At 39.9% G+C, this 25152-nt stretch overlaps 2 protein-coding genes across 2 annotated transcripts; both read right to left on the bottom strand.

Moving 5' to 3' along the window:
* Positions 1 to 3282: 3282 nt before the first annotated feature.
* On the bottom strand, positions 3283 to 5467 carry LOC103696190 (probable peroxygenase 4). The gene is made up of 6 exons (XM_008777725.3): positions 5410 to 5467; positions 4691 to 4804; positions 4500 to 4585; positions 3972 to 4066; positions 3571 to 3696; positions 3283 to 3441 (listed from the first exon to the last, which is right to left on the bottom strand). The coding sequence occupies exons 1-6, from the start codon at positions 5465 to 5467 to the stop codon at positions 3300 to 3302; spliced, it is 621 nt and encodes a 206-aa protein (XP_008775947.2). The 3' UTR covers positions 3283 to 3299.
* Positions 5468 to 18249: 12782 nt separating this feature from the next.
* Positions 18250 to 19583, bottom strand: LOC103696189 (probable peroxygenase 5). Its single transcript, XM_039129631.1, has 4 exons — positions 19457 to 19583; positions 19265 to 19350; positions 18699 to 18793; positions 18250 to 18421 (listed from the first exon to the last, which is right to left on the bottom strand). The coding sequence occupies exons 1-4, from the start codon at positions 19581 to 19583 to the stop codon at positions 18250 to 18252; spliced, it is 480 nt and encodes a 159-aa protein (XP_038985559.1).
* Between the last annotated feature and the right edge of the window lie 5569 nt (positions 19584 to 25152).

Below are 25152 nucleotides of genomic sequence, written 5' to 3'. Positions count from 1 at the left end.
TCTATTAGAATACCGATTGAACTGCAGTTTTTAAAAAAAAGACAAACAAAATTAAGTAAAATGCAAAGTAATTAATGTAATTAATGTTCATGTGCTGCACCCTACCCATCGTGCGGATTTATTTCCCACAATGGGGTCCACTTGTAATTAAAGGTCCACATGTAATTAAGGCCCGAAACCAAATGCAACAGAAAAAGTATATTATGCAGCTGAATGGAATGAGAATGAGAAAGAGAAAGGTTACCACTCAGCAAGCTTAAAGTTTGCAGATAACAGTGTCGGTGAAAGGGGTGAAAGAGAGGGCTCTTCACCTACAATCCCTGTGGATGTACCAACACAAGCATGAACACATGAAATTTATTTAAGAATGTCAACAACAACCAGTTCGAGAAACATCAACTCACCTATTGTTTGATTTCTAATCCTTGCAAGTTGTTGATATGTTTAAATGTCCGAATATGTTGTCTGGAATGAAGATAATGCTTCTCAGAAGAGCATGTATTTTCGTATTTCATGATGCTCTAAAGTCTCATTATTTGAGATGCCAATGTTGTTGCTCTTAAAAAAAACTCATAGCTGGTATCCTAAACAGGGATAAGTGGGTCTGGTCTGTTTTTGGTTTCGTGACCTTGACAGACTCACTCAGTACATTTAACCTCAGAGACATCAACTGTGAGAAAATATGATGCCTAGTCTCATTTAACCGGAGAGCAGAACGTGTAAGAAATGATCAAAGTCATTTCTACTAAATCAAGAATCTCACCTAACTTTGACAATCCGTAGTTTTAATTGTTTAGAATAGTTTAGCAGGTTTGATGCAATGTATTACAGCCGATGATTACATGAATAACAGAACATTTAATCAAACAAAAATAAATAGAAAGATCCAAGATGTAATCAGAGAGAAGGGACACATGAAGTGCTATAGAACCTTAAATTGCAATAGAAACATGACAGACTAGTTTTAGAAAATACCTCGGGCGGAGGCGGGGCGGAGGTGGGCCTGGATCGATCGGGACTACCTCGAACAAATTAAAGAAGGAGAAAAACCCACGAACACCCGAACAACAGGAGGAGGAGGAGGAGAACAAGCGAGACGAAATGAGAGGAGGGAGGAGGAGAAAACTACCTCGAGCGGAGCGGCTTGGGGTCGGTCAGTCGACACCGGAGAGGAGGGAGGTAGAAGTCGGACGGTCCGCGCCGGAGAGGAGGAAGATGGGGGCTAAGGCAGCGCCGGAGAGGAGGAAGATAGGGGCTAAGGCAGCGCCGGAGACGAGGAAGACGAGGGCTATAGGGCAGCGCCGGAGAGGAGAATGGGGGGCTCGGGAGAAGCTAGGGCAAGTATGCGGGCTCGGGTTCGGCCGCTGGGTTTTAAGGGGGCGTCGGCGACGCTTATAAGCGTCGTATTAGCGTTTCAATTCACCACAGTTATAAACGTCGTCTTAGGTCAAAAGAACGACGCTTTAAAGCGTCGTTTGGTGTTTGGTCTACGACGATGCTTATAAGCGTCGTTCAAAGCTTCTACCTACCAAGACTCATAAAACGCGTCGGGAAAAGTTGGCGCGGGAGCAGATATTGCCGACGCTTTTCCCTAGCGTCGGCAGTTAAGCATCGTTCTTTTCCTCTTTTACTGTAGTGTGTGAGCCAAGTTTGGGCCCTATTGGGCTGTATACATTGCAGGCCGACTCGGGACCTATTGAGTCGTGTCCAATGTAGGCCAATACGAGACTATTGGGTTGTGTCCAATGTGGGCCAAGTTGGGGCCCTATTGGTTCGTGCTCATTATAGGCCGACTTTGGGCCCTGTTGGGCCGTGTCCAATATGTTTTTTATTTTGCCTAGCTCTAAAATTAACAAAGAAAATAATAATTTTAATGATATTTAAATAGGTGAACGAAGTAGGATTTAAGCGAGAAAATGTAAATAACTTAATACTTTAAAAGTGTATTTTCTAAAGTATTTGGTAAAATACTTATTAGTGGATTTAATTTTGATATATATTTTGTATTTAATTATGAAATCTGAAAAATATGACCGGATAAATTATGAAAAATATATTTTGTATACACGTATGTATTCTCAGTATGGCTATGATCTGACCCCGCCAATAGAAATTATTTGTTGGCCCTATCGACTTGTAATTTGTGAGAAATCAATTTCGACACCGTACCACCGATGATTAGAATAGTGGTTTTTGGACACCGTTGCTATCAATGGTTAACAATAGTGATTTTTGGCACTTTGTGTGACCCATGCCACTGGGTGGCATAGCCGTTAGCCTATTGATTTTGGAACTCTGGTATCAAAATTTTTAATAAAAATGCTTAGTAAATTTTTAAAAGAAAATATGTTATTTGTGATTTATTTTTCAGTCATGATTTATTTTCAAATATTAGAAATAGGATTGAAATAGCTATAATTTGTATTCACTTGGGGATAATTTGTGGTAAATATTGAAAAAAGAACACCTGACAAGCTTTAGAAAGAAAGGATGTATCCAAATAATACATCAAATATATTGAGGACATGTCTGCTATAGAGTAGTTGTTACTGTATGACAAATATATTCTCATCATAATAGACGTGAACCAAAGAACATAATGGCATATTTTGGAGTACAAACTTGGCTAAATGAAATAGAATTGTATTTAAAAGATGCTGTATAATCAATACATACTTTACTGACTGAATGGAAAGTTTTATAAAACAACCCTAAGGCATGCAATCCCGAATGGCCTCAGTCTTAAAAATAGAAACAAAATTTAAAATGGATAATAGTATAGCAGGAAGATAGAGTGAAAAATAGAAATTAGGAGAGTCAAAGATGAATTTTCAAAAGAGTCACAAATGCTAAACAAATTAAAGTTAAAATGAGAAAAAAAAATTAAAATGTTATTAACGCGTAGAATAAATCAATTAGCATCATCTATGTTGAAAAAATTAAGAAAGAAAATACTAAAACAATAAGAATGAGAGAATTAAGAAAATATATTAGAAAATCTGGAAATAACATCAAAAGTGCCCTACAGACCCTTGTTTCAATTGGGCTAGGCAAAGTTCAGGCTATATGCAACGACACTATCAACACATCTATAGGCTCAAGCCCATCCCAATCTAGCCTTATGCCGTAAGAGAGAGAGAGAGAGAGAGAGAGAGAGAGAATTTGAATTGCAAAATTGCAGGCATTCCCAATAATTTATTCGCATACATAATCAATGTTGTGAAGCAACATTTCTCACAATAAGTTCACTGCACAAATAAGGTAACACAATCCACTCTTCAACTATCACTATCATGCTTTCATTTGAGAGACTTGTTATCCGCCTCCAGTTTGTAAAACAAGCTTCCATCAAAGACAGATCTTACTGTATCCTTTTGAAGCAATCCATCTTTATCCTTGGCAACAAGGAGTAAAATCTCCCACTCTGTCCGGCTAGCAATCCTGCAATAATTTCAAAGCAAGAATAAGTATTAGAATTGCGAGAATGGCTTACATTTGCTTAAAATATGATAAAAATTTCAATCAACAAGTTTCCTATATGCATTGCTTCCACTAATCGAAGTAACCCACCATCCTTGCCGGTCATTAGGTTGTTGATTCGCCTTAAGCATCTCTTTCAACTCGTCAGATGTCAATGCATCAGGATTAGTGTGTGCATGCTTCTGAAAAATCTCCTCAAATTTTTCGGGAACAAACCTGAAAAGTGTAGATATTATATCAAGTCAAAGAACCTAAGAGAGAAAAATAATAATCGCTTCTCCAATAGCTGTATAAATAAAGAGTGAAAATAATTATCGATCTTGAAGTCTAGTACAAAAACTAGAATGAAACTGCTAGATGATCCAATCAACATGCTGTGCGGCTAAGGTTGATATTCTTAGTATAAACTAAAATTCTACATATATTTTAAGAAAGGAATGATATTCTTCTCACTAAAAGTACTGCAAAATTTGAAATATCTGTAAACCTACATTCCCTCAGTGTCGTAGGCACCAGAGTCACTTCCATGTTTGCCTTTTGCAATGATGGCTACGATAATAGGAAGTGTGATTGCCGGTAGGCTTCCCTGAATATATGACAACAGGAAAAGGAAAAGAAATAAGGCATTTCAACTAATGGTATATGTGAAAGCAACTGATAAAGATATAAAATATGGAAATTTATTTTCCCTAAAGCACTGATGTACATTTTTTCATAATTATTCATGTTGGTCAAGGTCCCTATGGTGAGTACCTCTAATTTTATTGGTTCATAGATAAGACAGATATAGAGAGAGAGAGACATTTAAGAGTAATTCTTTATTTGAAGATTCGATTTAGTATTTATTAAATTCACTGCCCGCTGGCACCACTGACCTGTGCTTACTAAACCGCCTTAGGTACGGTTTAAGATCCTGGGATTTATATCCAGAGAAGCCAGAATTTATGGACAGTGACCATATTCCTGAAATGCCTGACGCTATGGGAATGGAAGAGAGGGATAGGAGAAAATGACCATACATTGTTGGTTTTCGGACTGAGGAAGGCGTGGATTAAAGGGGCGCTCACGGCGGACAAGGCAACGCTGCACCCAATAGCGCGAAATCCTGGCAAACAGGAAGCAAAGAAATTAATAATGGCCGATTGAAAGAAAGGACGGCAAAATAGTATTGAGTGAATGAAATAAAAACATAAGAAAAGAGGGAAAAGACCTTCGTAGGTCTCTGTCGGGTAAATGACGCCATCTTTGTTCCTGTCGAAGAAGGACACATGCTTCTGAAGTGGAGTCATGTCAGTTCCATTGTTCTGACCCTGCCCTTTACTCCCTACAATCACCATGGCCAAAGTTACGAAAATAAAAAATAAATCACGAGACCATGTTGATCAAAAAATAATAGCGAACATACTTCTCAACAAATAAACTTCTCTCAGCAGTCACCGAAAAAATAGAGTTCTCTCAGCCTAATTTTCCAAACCATAAGAAAAATACTGGAAAAATGGAAGCATTGTGTGTGTGACACACGCAACTATCACCAACTAGTGTTAAATAATGGATGTTGATGTCTGCGTCGTCTACATCCATACGCACTTCACTGGACGTATGGACTTGATAAAACAGAATCAAAGAAAAACAATGCACCCATCTAACACTCGCTCACCCGAAAGGCAAGTGGAGGAGAGAATAAACCAAAAACGAGATCTCGTCAACTAGCCGCAAGCAGTGCTCCAAGAAGACTAGGAGGAAAGATCAGTACAAGCTACAAGAAGGAAAGGAAACACTGCTGGTTCTTCCAACTGCTAGAGTCTGGACGGATTTCTAAGACTCAAAGAGCCACAAAATCAGAGAGGAAAGATATCTCAACTGCGGAGCCCCAGTGAGATCATATAGGTTATTTGGTTGGACAGATGATAAAAATGGTTGGAAGCATACCTGGTGCAACGACAAGGAGGAGCAAGAGAATGTAGGAAGTATAGGATAACTTGGCCATCTTCGCGTACAACAACAAACAAAATCTCTTAAGAATGTCTGCCTGAAGGATGAAGTATAGCATCCGCCGCCACCTATTTATATCTACAAAATGATGGAAAAAATGGCATGGATTTATGATTTCCCTGCTTGCAAATATTTGGTGTAATTATTTAGAATCGGTAAAGATTTGCTTGTTGGTGAATTAGGCTGGAATTCTGTACATACATATTTACACAGTTGTCATGGATTGCAAATTCCATGTATCTTTATTCTTTCCTCCTTTTGCTGAAAGGAACATAAAAACTAACGTAAATAGCACATAATGCAATTTGAAGAATAAAGAGCAATCTAATTGCCAGGATTAAACTTTCAAGGCCAGCACATGATTTTTTTAACACAAGCTAGATTGAAAACCCCATTATTTCCTGAAGGAAGTTCTCCAAATAATTTTTATTGATTTGTCAAAAGGGCGACCCTTCATCCAATTTATTAGAAGCATATATACGACATGATCTCTCATTCAGGTATTTGGCCTAGTACAAAACCATACTAAATATAAAATTTCCTAATAAGAAAGCATTCTAGAATTGTTCATTATAAAATAATATCTTTAAAAATTGATATAGTCTTCAATTGGAATGTTTACAGGAAAATCCGGTTAAAATCTCAAAATCCTATTTTCTCGCATGCTTGCTCGAAAGATAGAAATAAAATAATATGTGATTATCAAAGTTTACGCATGCTCTTTCGCAACATATATATATATATAACCTGTTTGTCAAGGCCTGCGAATCCATTGGATACTATGAAACAAGGAATGGTCCAACTAGTCATAATACACTCCAAAAATTTTACAATCCATGATATTTTTTTATTCATATTTTTAAAAAATTCTGGGAAATGGCACTTTGTCCGGCATTTATAATAAAATGTGGAGTATTAATTTGTAGTTCTTCTTTATCATAAAATCAGCAAAATTATTTTAGTAGCATTTTTAAAAAAATCAGGAAATAACACTTTTCCCTCCATTTATGATAAATTATTGGGTATTACTTTGTAGCTCATTTTATCATGAAATAGGTGACATTATTTGAGCAGGTATTTTTAAAACACTTAGAAAATAATATCTTATCATGTAATTGCTAGTTCTAATTTTGTAGCTTGTCTTTATTTTTCATACTGGTAAGTCAGAGACTCTTTAAATACATGATAAGCTAACACATAATAAAAATGCCATCTAATAGTAGTGGGTTCAATTTGATCCCAGATAAGAATGTGTAAGATTGATTTGCCTAAGGGTCATGACCATTGATCTGACCATACTGTGTATTAAAATTATATTAAAACTATAAATTATTTGGGTAACATATAATACAAAGTATTTAAAAATAGACCACTAAATACTACTATTACTCTTTAATTCCGATAGAAATAAAATTATCCATATTTTAAAGAACTTGTAAGAGAAAATTATATACAACAATAGGACTATGTTAAAGTTATTGATATTTTGAAATACTTTAAACAAAATTATTTTGCAAATATTACAAAGAATGTATTGAAATTATTTATTTTTTATTTTCTATCAAAGAGAAAATGATTCAATTTTTTATGAAATATCACAACATATTTCAAATGAGTATGATTCATAATGCGAATAACCTTTTAATAACTATAATAAATCTAAATTTGACAAAGTGGATTGTTGTCATGATGGTTGGGTGGTATTTAGATAACAAATGGGTCACTGTTTGATTCCTTCTAGCAGTGGTATATAAGATGGTTTTTAGATTTTTTTAACACTAGATCCCTGCATTCTATATATGCAGGCAAATCCAGAGTTATAATGCTGAACACAGTATTAGCCAACACTTATCCTGCATTTTCAGAAACTGCAAGGATATAATGGGCCTCGTTTTTAATTTTTCCTATCATCTTTTGATTGTCGGGGATTTTATGATTCTTGTAGTGTAATATGCTGGCAAATCCGGAGTTATAATGCTCGACACAATATTAGCCAACACTTATTCCACATTTTTGGAAAATGCAAGGATGTAATGGGCCTTATTTTTTAATTTTTGCTATCATCTTTTGAATGTTGGGGATTTTATGATTCTTGTAATGTATTTGCTGGTTACATTTTGTATTGCTCACCGCATAAAGCAGGATAATTGACAGACAAAGCATATTTCAGATAAAGTTGAGTGCATCACATCGTCTATGTTCGTGCTGAATTGTCCGTTAATCTGATACTAGAAACCTACAATCTCCTTTCAAAAATTGGCTATATTGTATGATTGAGGAGTTGGCAATTAGCATCTATTATACTACATATATTGCCTTGTATATGAGGGCATCTCCAAAGTAAATTAAACCAATCAAGTCATATCAAGGATCTGCGCACTCTTAAGGCACAAATCATGTCCGACCAATCTTTGTATACTACTCTCAATTGGCTCAAACCATTAAAACATTTCCAAATTTATAGATATCCACTTGGTTTCTCTAATTTGGAAGTGACACCTAAGAATGCAAATGGATTAGTTGACTTGTGACATGACACCAAAGTCCAACCAGATTTGACCTAACCTAATCCATTTTTAAGGACTCGTGGTTGGATTGGGTTCAAAAATTGAACTAATCTAATTCTTTGGATTGGGTTTGGATCTTTTATTTTCAACCTAACCTGACCCATCCCGAGCCATATATATTTTAGGTTTAATTTGGAACAAGAAGAAAAGGGCTCAATCCAATCCAAACTCAATCCGGGCCAAACCAAAAACTGAAATCATGTAAACCTCCTTCCCCTTCAAACTAAATATTTTTTTCCAATTTTTTGAATGAACATTCATTTATACTAATTCCTCTTTTCATCTCAAGAGCTACATCTCCTCTCATCTATTTTCACTTAATTATATTTAAACATTTGCATGTCATTATTTGTTTTTATGAAGTCTTATTTACAATGCCCTCACATATATAATAAAAGTATAGTTTATTAAGTTAAGAATGATCAATTACTTAGAAGACATTAAATATTTTTAATGGAAATTCAAGTTTAAGTTAGATTATTTCAATTCATTTAATTTTTTTAGTACTTTTATATTTAATATCAACTATTATATTTTAGCTATAAAAGATTAGTTAGACGTCTCACCTAAACTGCAAGCTTGACCCAACTTGAATGATCCACTAAGTCAAAAAAAAATTCAATGGATTGAACTTGACCTCACTTGATTAGAGGTGGCCAGATCCTGATCACTAAAACATCAAAGTTTAGTGGTCTCCTATAGTGACCACCGCAAAAGAACTTTTAGTGGCCGCCATGATGTGGTCACGGAAGGATGCTTTTTATTTTTGCTAGTGACCACTACTAAAAAGTTGTTTTTTTAGTGGCGGCCAAGTAATGGTCACTAAAGATCGATATTTTAATGGTGGCCATATATCATTCACTAAAAAGTTAAATTTTCTGCAACAAACGCTAGCAGCCACTACTATAAAAACTTTTAGTGGTAGCCTCCGAGGGTCACAAGAAGAGCTACATATTGTGACAATCAATGATGGCCGCCACTAATATGTCTTTAGTGGCATTCATGCGGTCACTAAAAGTGATATATTTTGCGACAAAGTGGCCTCCACTAAAAGTACCCATAATAGGCAAGAGCTACAAAATTATATAATAATGCACTTGAAATAATAATATTTACCTCCACATTCAAAAGCCTTCAGATCTTCTCACTCCAATAGTGTTTCAATATAACAAAAATAAATAACTTAAAATGTTCATAAAACATCCATAGAAAAATATCCATACATCCTATAATCATTATTAATTTCAAATTTCAAATATTTTACATCAAGTTTAGAACAACACATACAGCTCGCAATATCCAAATGAATTAGAGACAACTTCGTAACTTCTAACTTTTGAAACCATAGCTCTCAACAATTTTACCGCTTGCCTAACTGTTTTTCTAATTCAAAAGTAAATTATATAACAAAAATAATATCATATAATGAGAAATAAAAGGTAAAAGATGATATGCATGACACACTACCGAAAAAGAATAGAAAAAATTAAAAGTTGTGAACTTTTAACTTCAGCCTATGGCCCCAAAGAACCAGAACAAGAAAAAGGCCATGCTCCATCTTCCTCAGAGGGAGCTATCGTGGAGTCATGGCCACTCCATGGGGAGTTAGAACGGTCGCCGGTTATCCCATGGTGTCATTGTCCACGATCCTCGCGAATGGTGCAACCACCCTTGGGCTTATCCGCTTGGAAGCCCCATAAAACCCATCCCCCTCATCTCTCTGAGAGCACCAAGCTCTCTTCTTCCTCTAATCCTCCATCTCCTACTTCTACTATGGCCATCGCCCATCTCAATTGAGTTCCGCCACCTTGGGTCCCTGGTTTTCTTTGATTTCCCTGCTTCCCCTGTTCCAAGATCCAATCGTGGAAAATGCTGTCATCGCCACCCCAAGCTCGCCGGACTAAGCTCTTCGACTGAGATCCCACCTCTCCGCTACTTGCCGGTGAGCCCTCCTTCCCATTGTTCTTCTATTTTTGATTAAATAGTGGGCCAATTTCTTCCTTTGTTCCGGACCCAAACCGAGATCATTCTCAGTTTCTCCTTCTCGCTAGTCGCTGCAGTGGCCGCCGGCCACCATTGTGGCAGGCTGGATGTCAACCAGACGACGGCCTCTGCTAGAGTTCAGGCCCTAATGGGCCATCTCAAATGTGGGCCAACTTCGGGCCTATTGGGTCGTGCCCATTATTGGCCAAGTTCGGGCCCTATTGAGTTGTGTCCATTGTGGGCCGAGTTTAGGCCCTGTTGGCATGTGTCCAACGTGGGCCAAGTTCAGGCCCTATTGGCATGTGTCCAATGTGGGCCAAGTTTGGGCCCTATTAGATCATGCCCTTTGTGGGCCGAGTTCAAGCCCTATTAGGCCTTACCCATTATGAGCAAAATTCATTACATATTCACCTTGGGCCTGTTCATCTATTATGAGGCCGTGTTGCAATAGTATTTTTGACTTTGTTTAGCTCTAAAATTAACAAAAAAATTAATTATTATAATGATGTTTAAACAGGTGAATCTGATCTGCCTACCTAAAGTAGAATTTAAAACGAAAAGAGGTAAGTAACCTAATGCTTCAAAGTGTATTTCCAAATTATTTAGGGTAAATTAATTATTAGTGGATTAGATTTTGGTACATGCTTTATACTTAATTAAAAAGGGTCAGGCATGTTAATGATCATTTTGAAATTATATTATATATTATCAAATTTAGAAAATTTAACTTAGCAAGTTATCTATTTTGTATGTATATATCCTTAGCAATGCTATGATCTGGCCCTGCCAATGGAAATTATTCATTGGCCCTGTCTGACTTATAATCTGTGATGAACTGATTTCGATGCTGCACCACTAGAGATTAGAATAGTGGTATTTGGATACTGTTGCCACCAGTGGTTAATTAATAATGGTTTTTGGAACTTTGTGTGATCCATACCACTAGGTTACATGCCCAGAGTCTATTGATGTTGGAATTTTAGGATCAGAGTTTTTAAAAAAATACTTAATAAAATTTCAAAAGAAAAATATGTTTATTTGTGATTTATTTTTTAGTTATTAGTTTGTATTTTAATTAAATATTTGGCATGCTTTGACCCCACTCAGTAATACCACGGGACTAGAGAGTGCATTAGATTTCAAATATTTTATTCAATTATTGGCATTTTAGTTAGATTAGCAAGAATATTGAACTTATGTTTACATATGTTCTTTGAAACTTTTGTAAGAACCATTTAAATAAATTAATGATTAAATAAATTTTAAAAATTTGTCATTGCTTTGATATGATCTGTTGCCTAGCAAGCCTGTACAGTCCGCCGTGGAGGCGTGCGGCACCTGCCATGCTTCAGGCTTGGGGCATGACAAATTTGGTGGTATCAGAGCCTAGGTTTTAGGATTCATCGAAAAGGTTGAGAGATGGGTAGGAACTAGACAAGGGAATAATGTTAATTGCTTTTAGCTAATAACTTTTTGTTATTTTGTTTGGATGATCTTATAACATTTGCCTATTTTCATTGAATCAGAATGCTGCCACATTATGCCCGTAGTCTGAATCATATAGTTGGGGGCACTCAAGGTAGAGTCCCTACTAACCAAGCGATCGAGGCATCACCAAAGCTCGGGGCCCGAGAATGTGGCCTTCAGAATTCACTAAGAAGGAGGGGTTGGGGCCTCCTCATGACCATGTCCACACAGATTTCCTCTAGGAGCAAACTCTAGAGATACTTCTAGGAGCATTCTCCAGAGATGAGAAGGTCGGCTCCTACACTGAAGGCTTGGTGTGCCAACCGATCGTTTCAGGTTGAAAATAGTCCAAGCAGTAGACCGGCCCCCGCGCCCATGCCAACCGACCACTTCAAGTTAAAAATAGCCCAAGCAGAAGACCAATCTCAGCACCAAAGACTTGGCATGCTAATCGATCTCTTTCGATCGAAAATGACCCAAGTAGGAGACCTAAACCACGCCGAAGGCTGATGTGCCACCCGAGCTCTTCAAGTCAAAAATGGCCCAAGCAGAAGACCGGCTGCTGTGCCGATGGCATGGCATGCCAACCGACCTCTTTATGTCGAAAACAATTAAAACAAAGACCAGCCGCTGCATTGAAGGCTTGGGCATGCCAATCGACTTCTTTAGGTCGAACGGCTCAAGCTGAAGACCGGTCGTCGCGCCAAATGGCTTCACATGTCTTTCGACCCCTAGATCGAAGAATAGCCCAAGCAGAAGACTTGGCTCCATGTCGAAGGCATGGCGTACCAACGAACCTCCCTAGGTCGAAAATGGTGAGAGCTGAAGATCAAGCCTACTCAGAGTTCCTCTCACATCTCAATCCAGAGATGCCTCTAGGACTATAGTCTGGAAGATGAAAGGAGACACTCAGAGCCAACCTAGAACCTCCTTCAGCCGAGCTCACTCAAAATTCCTTGGGAGCCGAACTCCAGGAAGATCGATTGAGGAGCCCAAGACAAGCTGAAGCCCCACTAGGGGAAGAGCTTGGTGCGACGACCCAAGCTCAAATCAAAAAGTGGTCGAAGATAAGTAAAGACTGAAGTCAGGTGCTTTGAGAATTTCTTAACTTTTATTATTATCTTTTAATGTAGACTTTGAGCTCAGCAGAGCCTGAACGAAAGGAACTATACAAAAGGTCAAAGCTTGGGGTGACAACCTCAACACAAGGAAAAGTGAATAGGAAGGATGAAAACTGAAGTAAGGTACTATGAAAAAAAATTTACTTTCATTACTTTTGAATCATTACACTGACCTCAATAGAGGCCGACCAAAAAGAAAGGACATCAAGCTTGGTGTACCCGAGTGAGAAGAAAAGGCACGCAGAAAATGATGAAGTCAAAGACTTCATCCTTCACACTTGTCCCCGTCGGTGCCTTCACAGCAGCCGACATCACGACCCTTGCCATTGATTGGGCTGCCACTTCTACCACCCCAGCCTTCACCGATGTAAATCGAACAAATCAACTCAAGGGCTTCTGTTGGCTCATGATGTATGTACCCACGAGAGACTTCTAAATCTCAATACCGATAAAGTACCTCAAGTCACCAAGATCTTTCATTCTGAACTGTTTTTGAAGGTGTGACTTAAGAGATGAAATTCCCTGCCTGCCTGACACTGTATGGTATAGGTACGGTATGCAGCCAACCTCCTTGGATTTTAGGTGATTAACTACTGAAGACCCAAACCTTTGTGATCCATATACGTCATAAGCAAAGCAAGCACCAGTACTAGAGTCAATTGTTCCAGATCGAGAACCAGCCCTAATAGAAATAGAGGCAAGGATGGCAAGAGTAAAGCAAGCAGTTAACCTAGCAGCAGATCCAGTCTTAGATCAAGACCCAGTAGTTGATCCATACCTGGAGTTTCCAGCTAATGGTCCCCCCAGATAGGCTGATTCTCCTTTAGATCTGCTTGGGATCTGATTAGGACTCATCACATATGCTAGTTTCAACAATTCTCATTCCTTACATTTCTTCTTGGCTGCTTGGCCTATAGTAGGTATCTGGTTCACTGCTTTAGGTATTACTACTATGGCTTTCAACCTAAATGGTCTCCATCATCATCGTCGAGGATGGAGAGGTCCATCCCCAGGAGAAGCCATTGGGTTTCAGCTCAGCATGCCTCAAAGCCCTTCCCGAAGGCATATGTCACATTTTCAAGTCCTCCTCTTGAAACTCCTCTGAGGCATGGTACTCCTCGACCGCCTCTGTGACCTTTCCTAGGCACAAAGGACCTACTCCTTGGCCCCAGTAGCCTGCTAATTGGCCTCATTGTCTCACTACTTGGGCTCGCTGCCGCGCCGCTCTACCTCATTGGCCCTTTGCTCAACCTGGTCTAGCCTCGTAGAAAGTTCCACTACCTTCTGATTGGCGGCTTTCTGCTTGGGCCTGCACGGCCAAGGCGCAGGCTTCCGCCAACCTGATCTCATGCTCGGCCAACTTCAGCCTCAAGCTCGTTATCATCCTCAAGCTCTTCACTAACTTCTACCTTATTGAATTCATACTTCCTATGATAATACAAATTAATATAACTCAAGACTATTATGAGAATATGCCAAAATGGGCTGAAGCCAGCAGGCCAAGCTAACTTCAGCCCAGGCCAAAAACCAGAATAGGGCGGAGTCCAGCTCCGTCTTCTTTGGAGCGGGGCTGCTGCGGAGTCGTGGCCACTCCATGGTAGCTGAACTCTCTAACCATGCAGGAGAGTTAGAACAGTCGCAAGCCGTTCCGTGGTGCTGCAGCCATGATCCTCACAGAAGGTGCAACCGCCCGCAAGCTTATCCTTTTTTGGAGGCTCTATAAAGACTCCCCTCAGTCCTCTGAGACAACCAAGCTCTCCACTCTTCCCTCTACTCCCTCCTTCTCCCCCTTCGGTGGCTACGCGCACCACCTCGACCAAGCTCCGCCACCCCGAGTCTTCTTTTTTTTGGATTTTTTTTTGTTTCTTGTGATTCCCCAATTCCAAGATCCTTGTTCTCTCTTTGTTGGAAGCTCCGCCGCCGGCGCCGGCGCTAACCGCCGGACTGAGCTCCTCGACTGAGAACCCTCTTTCCTAGCCACTTGCCGGTGAGTCACCCTTCCCTCTGATTTTCTATTTTTGGATAAATAGAGGCCAATTTTTTCCTTTATTCCGGCCCCAACGGAGACTATTCTCGATTTCTCCTTCTTGCCAGCCACCACAATGGATGCTAGCCGCCACTGCATTCGCTGGCCATCGACCGGACGACGGCCTCCGGCCACCCAAGCCCTGTCGCCGCTGAGCCTCTTTCCTCTTCCCTCTTCCTTCTTCCTTCCTTCTTGTTTTCGAGCGCGTCGGGTTGAAGAGCTCTTATTGGGCCATGTTGGGCCCATTCATTCGTGTTGGGTTGTGTTGGGCCTAATTCAATCATTTTGGGCCCTATTGGGCTGTGTCCATTTCGGACCAAACTTGGGCCCAATTCAGCTACATTGGGTCCTGTTGAGTCGTGCCCATTGCGGGCCAAACTTGGGCCCAATTTAACCAATTTGGGCCCCATTGGGTCATGCCCTTTGTGGCCCAAATTTGGGCCCTGCTGGACCATGCCTATTATGGGCCGAGATCGGGCCTTTTGGGTCGTGCCATTGTGGGCCGAGTTTGGGCCTATAGGGCCATGTTCAATGTGGGCCAAGCTTGGGCCCTATTGGGCCGTATCCATTGCATGCTGATTTTGGGCCCTATTGAGGCGTGTCCAATGTGGGCCAAGCTTAGGCCCTATTGGGCCGTGTCCATTGCAGGCCGACTTCGGTCCCTATTGGGTCGTGTTCAGTATGGGCCAATGTGGGCCTATTGGGCCATATCCAATGTGGGCTAAGCTTGACCCTCTTGGGCCATATACATTGCAGATCGACATCGGGACCTATTGGATCGTGTCCAATGTAAGCCAATGCGGGACTATTGGGTCGTGTCCAATGTGGGCCAAGTTTGGTCCCTATTGGTTCGTGGCTCATTATAGGCCAACTTTGGGCCCTGTTGGGCTATGTCCAATAGTATTTTTGTTTTGCTTAGCTCTGAAATTAACAAAGAAATAATAATTTTAATGATATTCAAATTGGTAAACCTGCCTACCTGAAGTAGGATTTAAATGAGAAGAGGCTAATCACACCATTTTAATATCTTACATGTTTAGTGATTTTCCCCACTCAGGCTTACTCGAACCTAAACCCTAAGATTCCTAAACCTTAAGCTCTGATACCAAATATGTCACGCCCCAAACCCATTACTCGGGTCGACCACGTGACATGGCCACATAATCCCTAAAGGTAAAATTCCTAGAGATCATGTAAGGCCTAATAAGGTACAATATTCCCAAAAATACCAAAATCAAAGATTAATGTAATTCAATCAAATCCAACTAAAATGTATTGATTTATTACATAATTTCAAATGTCCATAAATAAAAGATAAGCTACTTCTAACTATCTAGTAGTCTGACTCCAGATCGATCTCACTTCTTGTCCCACCCGACAGATTCTACATATCCAGTACCTCTGAAAAAGAAAGTAAGTATAGTATGAGCTTTTCCAGCCCAGTAAGAATCCCAACAGCCACACACAGTAATAATAATAAAATAATTAAAGCATCAAATAAATGTCATTTCATCATTTCAAAGGCTTAAACAAAACAACAAGCATATATATAACCATTTCATATACATAATTCATTTTTCACATTATGTGATCCATTCACGTATTACTCTGATTCCCAAGTTTTAAAAATTTATCACTTCTGGCTTTGGACTAATCAAGATCATGTTCCCAGTCCAAGACTGCACAAATCTCACGCATAAGCTCGTGGCAGCTATCCCACGCGTAAGCCCGTGGAGGCTATCCTACGCATAAGCTCGTAGAGGCTATCCCACGCATCAGCTCGTGGCAGCTATCCTACGCATAAGCTCGTAGAGGCTATCTCATGACAAAGTTGGTCCAACCCATTTTACATGTCTAGTTTTACATGTTTAATCACCTTTCCATCACATCACATATTTTCATAAATTCTCAAGAAATATGTTATTTCTTCTCAAATGAATTTATTTCAATATTTTCATAATAAACAAAATGCACGCCTCATAGGTATTGTATCAGCTCATAAAATAATAACAACATAATTATAAAATAAATCCAATGATAAATCAAATATATGCATAGAGGTGCTCAGATGCAGCGATTCTTACAGAAATTTGTAGACTGGCTCAAATACGGATTCGAATCGCAACCTATGAGCTGGGATGTTGAATCCCCTGATCAAAACCTCCTGGCACCGCTGACTCTTCCCCTACAACATCAATTATAAATTACAACTAAATCATTTATTATTTAAATATTCTAAACTATAATTCACATCTACTATGGGGTCCATCACCAAGTCTCCAAACATCTCAATTCCTTCGGATCTAGGGACAATCGGGGTGGCCCGACTCCCACCCTTGTACCACCAGCCTATGTCGTCACTAGCCGTGGCCGCAGCCACGCCGCGACGATGATCGGTCCCGGTGAAGAGACCAAAAGAAGGGGTAGACGAGAGAGAAGGGGAGAAGACCCTTCTCTCTTCACGGATGGGAATATGTCTCCCATCCTCCACCTCTTAGTCCAAGGCAGCAGCCATGGTGGCTGCGCCTTTACCTTCCCCAACACGACACACCTCGGCCACCACTGGCCGAACCATCGCTGACCGCCACTTTTGCAGTCGCCAGCGATAGTGGCCGACCAAGAGAAAGGGAGAAGAAGAGATCTCCTCTTTTCTTCTTCCTCCCAAGAACCAGCAAAGGGGTCCCCCCCTCCTCCATCATCAGCCGAAGACCACTCTTCCCCTCCTCCAATCATCCATCAAAACCATCATAACAGTGGCTCGGCCCCCACCCGACAACAACCCCAATGGCCTCCCCCCCCCCCCCCCCCCCCCCGTCGTCGCCGCCGGTGGCCAACCGACGCGAGAGGGAGAGAAGAAGGTGGAACCACGAGGGAAGCCCTCGGTCCACCAATCCCCATCCCCAACAAACACTAGAAATCCATCACCAATCTCTACACAAACCCGATCCACTCCATCTGCCATGAATCCCGGCCAACCCGGCGGCCGGCGGCGGCGAAATCCGGAAGAGAGGAGCCGAAACAGAGGTACCCTATTTCGGATCCTTCTCCAACGATCTCACCGGCCAAATCCCCACCAACAAGGCCCTAATCCTAGCAAATGAAGTACAAGGAAAGGAGCCACGCTTACCTCGGTCCGACGGGATGTTCCGGCGATCCTTCCGGCGAGAAATTGGAGGAGGAACCGTCAGCAACTCGGATAAAACCGACGGATCCCAAGCTTTTGTGGGGGGCTTTCACCGAAGAGATAAGACTCCCTCCACGGCCGGTCGGTTCTCGAAACCGCTCCCTCCCTGGCGCTCGTCTCCTCCGGCGATCGACTCACGCCGCCGCCCCCCCTCCCCTTTTTGTGTTTCTTCTCCCACGATCGTGCCTAGGGCACGATCGTAAATGGTGGATGGGCCCGATCTTTTCGGGCCGGCCCGTCCACCCCTTTTTTTTTCTTTTCTTTTCTTTTCTTTTCTTTTCTTTTCTTTTTTCCTGGGTTCTTACACTTGGCAACAAGGAGTAAAATCTCCCACTCTGTCCGGCTAGCAACCCTACAATAATTTCAAAGCAAGAATAAGTATTAGAATTGCGAGAATGGCTTACATTTGCTTAAAATATGATAATTTTTTTAATCAACAAGTTTCCTATATGCATAGCTTCCACTAATCGAAGTAACCCACTGGTCATTAGGTTGTTGATTCGCCTTAAGCATCTCTTTCAACTCATCAGATGTCAATGCATTAGGATTAGTGTGCATGTGCATGCTTCTAAAAATCTCCTCAAATTTTTCGGGAACAAACCTAAAAAGTGTAGATATTATGTCAAGTTAAACAACCTGAGAGAGAAAAATAATAATCGCTTCTCCAATAGCTGTATAAATAAAGAGTGAAAATAATTATTGATCTTGAAGTCTAGTACAAAAACTAGAATGAAACTGCTAACAGATAATCCAATCAACATGCTGTGCAGCTAGGGTTGATATTCTTAGTATAACTAAAGTTCTACATATATTTTAAGAAAGGAATGATATTCTTCTCACTAAAAGTACTGCAAAATTTCAAATATCTGTAAACCTACATTCCCGTAGTGTCGTAGGCACCAGTGTCACTTTCATGTTTGCCTTTTGCAATGTTGGCTACGATAATAGGGAGTGTGATTGCCGGTAGGCTTCCCTGCATATATGACAACAGGAAAAGGAAAAGAAATAAGGCATTTCACCTAATGGTGTATGTGAAAGCAACTGATAAAGATATAAAATATGGAAATTTATTTTCCCTAAAGCACTGATGTACATTTTTCCATAATTATTCATGTTGGTCAAGGTCCCTATGGTGAGTACCTCTAATTTTATTGGTTCATAGGTAAGACAGATATATATAGAGAGAGAGAGAGATTTAAGAGTAATTCTTTATTTCAAGATTCGATTTAGTATACAGATACCAGATGGTTCCATTATTAAATTCACTGCCCGTTGGCACCAGTGACCTGTGCTTACTAGTCCACCTTAGGTACGGTTTAAGACCGGGATTTATATCCAGAGAAGTCAGCATTTATGGACAGTGGCCATATTCCTGAAATGCCAGACACTATGGGAATGGAACAGGAGGGGGTTGGGTGTGGGAGTTAGGAGAAAATGACCATACATTGTTGGTTTTCGGACTGAGGAAGGCGTGGATTAAAGGGGCGCTCATGGCGGACAAGGGAATGCTGCACCCAATAGCGCGAAATCCTGGCGAACAAGAAGCAAAGAAATTAATATTGGTCGGATTGAATGAAAGGTTAGCAAAATACTATTGAGTGAATGAAAAAAAAACATAAGAGAAGAGGGAAAAGACCTTCGTATGTCTCCGTCGGGTAGATGACGCCATCTTTGTTCCTGTCGAAGAAGGACACATGCTTCTGAAGTGGAGTCATGTCAGTTCCATTGTTCTGACCCTGCCCTTTACTCCCTACAATCACCATGGCCAAAGTTCCCACAAAAAAAAAAAAAAATCACGAGACCATGTTGATCCAAAAATAATAGCGAACATACTTCTCAATAAATAAACTTTTCTCAGCTGTCACCGAAAAAATAGAGTTCTCTCAGCCTAATTTTCCAAACCATAACAAAGATACTGGAAAAATGGAAGCATTGTGTGTGTGACACACGCAACTATCACCAACTAGAGTTAAATAATGGATGTTGATGTCTGCGTCGTCTACATCCAAACGCACTTCATCGGAAACCCTTCGTCACTGGACGTAAAAACTTGATAAAAGAGAATCAAAGAAAAACAATGCACCCATCTAACACTCTCTCGCCCGAAAGACAAGTGGAGGAGAGAATAAACCTAAAACGGGATCTCGTCAACTAGCCGCAAGCAGTGCGCCAAGAAGACTAGGAAGAAAGATCGGTACAAGCTACATGAAGGAAAGGAAACACTGGTTCTTCCAACTGCTAGAGTCTGGACGGATTTCTAAGACTCAAAGAGCCACAAAATCAGAGAGGAAAGATATCTCAACTGCTGAGCTCCTGTGAGATCATATAGGTTATTTGGTTGGACAGATGATAAAAATGGTTGGAAGCATACCTGGTGCAACGACAAGGAGGAGCAAAGAATGTAGGAAGTATAGGATAACTTGGCCATCTTCGCGTACAACAATAAACAAAATCTCTTAAAAATGTCTGCCTGAAGGATGAAGTAGCATCCGCCGCCACCTATTTATATCTACAAAATGATGGAAAAAGTGGCATGGATTTATGATTTCCCTGCTTGCAAATATTTGGTGTAATTATTTAGAATCGATAAAGATTTGCTTGTTGGTGAATTAGGCTGGAATTCTGTACATACATATTTACACAGTTGTCATGGATTACAAATTCCATATATCTTTATTCTTTCCTCCTTTTGCTGAAAGGAACATAAAAACTAACGTAAATAGCACATAATGCAATTTGAAGAATAAAGAGCAATCTAATTGCCAGGACTAAACTTTCAAGACCAGCACATGTGTAACAACCTAGGACCTTACCTAAATAATACCTTCTGGATAGCCATTTTGGGTGAGGTTGATAATCTGGAGGTAACTATATAATTTTTACTAGTGGGTTCTTCTATTGTTGACAATTCTTAGGAGAATCTTAGACAACTTAAATTTAGTGTTAACGGATCGATAGTTTTTTGGTTGGTTTTAGACATGAAATGTTTTAACATTGATCTCCTACTCCTAGCTTTGATATTGTTAATCTATCTATTTGAAATTAAAGGGTTTGAGGTTTTCCTAGGATAAATGTTGATCATTAAACTATGGACAAAGTTAAGAGAAGAAAGAGAACTATAGATTATAAAAAGCATTTGATGCTTGCCTTCTTTCAAATTAGATCAAAAGAATAGTTGCAAATGGGAAGAATTAAGTTTTGAGATGCCATGATATTGTATGTCAAAATCTTGAGTGGTCATTCTAAGAAGGAGATTGTTTAGATATTTGAGGATGATATATTGGTTGGGTACTTTCTTAATTTCGAGGACGAAATTATTTTAAGGAGAAAAAATGTAGTAATCCAACCTGGCCTAGCCGGTGTGTTTGTAGGCTGGCCCTAATGGGCCAGGCCCATGAATTGACCCGTGCTTGGCACGTGGTCGAATGGGGAAGAAGACCCCAATCGGGGTCTTCTTCCTCCTCCGCTTCCGGCGGAAGGGAGGTCTCTCTGAGGGCAGTCCGAGAGCTTACCTATATAATTTTCTTCCCTTCCTCTAATTTCCTCCACCCAAGCCGCCGAGAATCGCCGAGATTAATTCAAGCCTTCTTCTTCGATCTTTAATTTTTCCTCCTGGATTTCTTGTCGAAAACGGTGCCAGAATGTCGCCGAACTGAGGTGAGCGTCACTTGTCTTCCTCCTCTTCTTCTTCTATGTTTATACATTGTCCTTTCTTGGGTTTGAGCCGGCTGGTCACCGGGATTCATCCAAAAATAGAACACCTATTTTAGCTTCTACTTCCGAACCTGCCGCTGCCAGCCACCGAGCTTGGCCGAGCTTTACCACCTCTCGAGAGCTCTGAGTTCAAAGGGTTGTTGGTCAAAGATATAGGCCATGATTAGGCCGAGTTTGATTGGTTGTTTGAAGCACTTCTTTCGCTTTCCTTTCCTTCTTCTCGTCGGCCGACCACCATCGCCGGTGGCACTGTCACCTAACCGACCTGATTGGAGACATGAGGTCGTTCTCTAGTAGTGCTTGATTTTGACTTCGCTTGACTTCTGAAATAATGGTGAAGAAATTTATGATGTTTTAAATATATTAAAACAGGTGCATCTAACCTGTCTAACTGAAATAGAATTTTTTAAAGCGAGAAAAGGTGAGTAACCTAATGCTTCAAGGTGTGTTTTCTAAATTTTTGGTAAAATAATAATTAGTTTATTAAATTAGATTATGATATATATTTTATACTTAGTTAAACAGGTCGAGCATATTATTGTTTTGATAGTAATTATTACATTATGTGTTATGTTATGAAATTTAGAAAATATGATTGGGCAATTTATGAAATCTATTTTTATATATATGTATTCTCAGTATAGCTATAATCTGGCCCCGCCAATGGGATTATTCATTGGTCCTATCGACTTGTAATCTATGCGAAACTAATTTTGACACCGCACCACTGATGATTAGAATAGTAATGTTTAGACACCGTACCACTGGTGATTAATAATAGTAGTGTTTGGCACTTTGTGCGATCCATGCCACTAAGTTACGTGGCCATAGCTTGTTGTTAAGTTTCTGGTATTAGTTTATAAAAATAATAGTATATTTTTAAAAAAAGATATGTGTATTATTCGAGAATTTATCTATTTTCAGTCAATATCTTATTTTTTAAGTTATACTTTGGCATGCTTAGACCTCACTGTAGGGTATTATGTTGATTACTGGGCTAGTGTAGCTCATTATTATATTTTTTTATTTTTTAGATCTGAATGCATAATTTCTCAGGACTTGGTGAGTGTGCTAGTTCTTTCGAAAATACTTTCAGTCATTAGAGTTTTAGTAAGTCCAATTAGAATATTTTATTTGAGTTATGTTAGTAGTTAGCACATGTTGACTTATGTCACTTTGGAACTATTATAAGAACCATTTGGAGAAGTTCTTAATTAAATAATTTTTTAGAAATTATTATTGCTTTGATATAATCTATAGCCTCGCATGCTTATATGATCCACTATACAGGTATGCGGCATCTGTTACGCTCTGAGTTCAAAGCATGATAGCTTGGCATGACAAAATTTCTAGCAGCTTGATGCTAGATGGACTAAAAAGGGATGAAGCCTAGGCCGACCCTTTTACTCTCATGAGTCATGTTTAATCGGCAAGGGTGTCTATAAGCTAGTTAGGCCAATGATCGAATCCGCTATAAGATTAAAAATCTCAAGTGTAAGTTAAACAAAGGCCAAACAAGTGTGCTGAACTTGAAATTAAATGAACGACTCAAGTTTGTTGAGGTAATGTTCTGAACCAGGTTGGATTCAAGCATGTCTTATTTCAGGCTGGTCAAGTCAGACTCAATGATCCAAGAGGATCACTATATTCAATTTGGACTACTTTGGACCACTTTGGCCACTACAAGTAGGGCTAGACAAGGTCCAAGAGCGAGATCCACTATATTGGAAAGCTGAGTCACAAGCCAAACTTTCGAAGACCATAACCTGATCATACGATGTCCGATTGAAATGATCTTCTTTTTTTTAATTGAGTAGTTTTTTAAGATCTACGATGTGATGCCACATCCTGTCCTTAGTGTTCAAGCCTAAATGCTGAAATTCCATCATTTGGGGCTTGAAATAGGCTGATGAAACCGAACGTTTTCTTTTTATAAGAATTTGATTGTACGCATCTCTCAATCTGAGAAGAATCAGCTAAAGCGATAAAATATAAAGTTGATGTAGAAGTCACGATCTACTTTTTGAAAGAATTTTAACTTTTTCGAGTTTATTTCTACTAATTATGCCTATTTTAGAAAGGTGGGTCTTGTTGGAACTAGGAAAAGAATCTAACCCAAATTATGCAAGGACGGGTATCACAATTGTAAATAAAAGTTATGAGCCTTGGTTTGAGAATCCTCAAAGAAAGAAAAGGCACTATAAGAAACTACCATTCAACATTTGTTGTGAGGGGACTTGAGCTATACTTTCATAATTTAGGGGACGTAAAGTTTGTCATTATTTAGTGAACACTTTGTGATGGCTATCACTCAAAAAATATCATTTAGCGATTGCATTTTCATGACTGCCACTGAGAGTGTTACTTTTTACCACTAATTGTTGCTGCCACTAAAGTTTTCTTTTGGCCAACATTAAAGTTTCCATTTAGTGGTTACCTTCTTATGGACGCCACTAAATGTCTGACTTGTATGAGGGCCTAATTGGGTCACCACAAAAGAGGGCCATTTAGTGATTGCCATTCCTTGGCTACCAATAACAATCTATCATTTAGTGTCCACCACTTTATAGTTGCCACTAAAAACATAACCTTTTATAGGGGTCGGTAATTGCGGCCACTAAAGAGAATCATTAGTGGCGACTATATAGCGGCTATTTCTAAATATTTATGCTTTCGTGAGAGCCCCTTGTGGTGCTACTAAATATCAGAATTTAGTGATAACTTTCTTTGTGGGCACCACAAAAGTGATCCATTTAGTGTCCACATACTACAGCTACCACTAAAACTCCAACTTTTTGCATGGCCCATAGGTGATCGCCCCAAAACATGATATGTAGTGCCTAGTAGTGATTGGCCTCCACTAAATAAGGTATTTTATGCGGTAGTCATTTATAGCTGCCGCTAAATATCTTCATTTAGTGACCAATCTTTTCTGGCCGCCACTAAAAGCTTCTCGTGTATGAATTTTCCTCGTCAATTAGGGAATGTGATAACTTATCAATTAGGGAGGTGAAATCGTCAATTAGCTGGCCTAGCACCGAAGATGACTGATAGTTCAAACCATAGGTCCTAAAGGTGTATTGCTACATTCTACCAAGCAATTGGGGCCAAAACCAGATCTGCCCGGTTTTCTGGTTATATCACACTAATTTGGGTTGGCTCGACTAGGTTGCTGGTCGGACTCAGGCCAGGGCTAGCTTGGTGTTCAAGCTCGAGCCTGGATTTTGTGGACTTTTCACCCTAAGCCTGACCTAAAGCTCGACAAAACCCAGCCCAGTTGGCTTAATTCTATCCCTATTGAGAATTCGGAGCATCATATATAATCAAAACTAGGTCTTGTCCTAATGGGGTCAAATCTCCATTGATTGGCTCCCTATCTATCGCTCACCACCTCTTTTTTTTGGTTACAAGGAAGGAAGATACTAAACACGAAGGAAGGACACACCCCAAGCATTTGCTCTCATCAATTGGGCAAGACTCGAGGGGAATCCTTCGTTGGTCTGTGGTCGCAGCATTCGCAAGTTGATCCACCCAGTTGGCTTGTCGATGGACATGGCAGCAGGTGAACTTGGCTATCCTGGAGCTTGGCCTCCTGATATTTCTAAGTGTTGGATGGTG

This window comes from Phoenix dactylifera, chromosome 8 (genome assembly GCF_009389715.1).
Source record: "Phoenix dactylifera cultivar Barhee BC4 chromosome 8, palm_55x_up_171113_PBpolish2nd_filt_p, whole genome shotgun sequence".
NCBI classification, from domain to species: Eukaryota; Viridiplantae; Streptophyta; class Magnoliopsida; order Arecales; family Arecaceae; genus Phoenix; species Phoenix dactylifera.
This window is presented reverse-complemented; position numbering and strand designations above follow the sequence as displayed.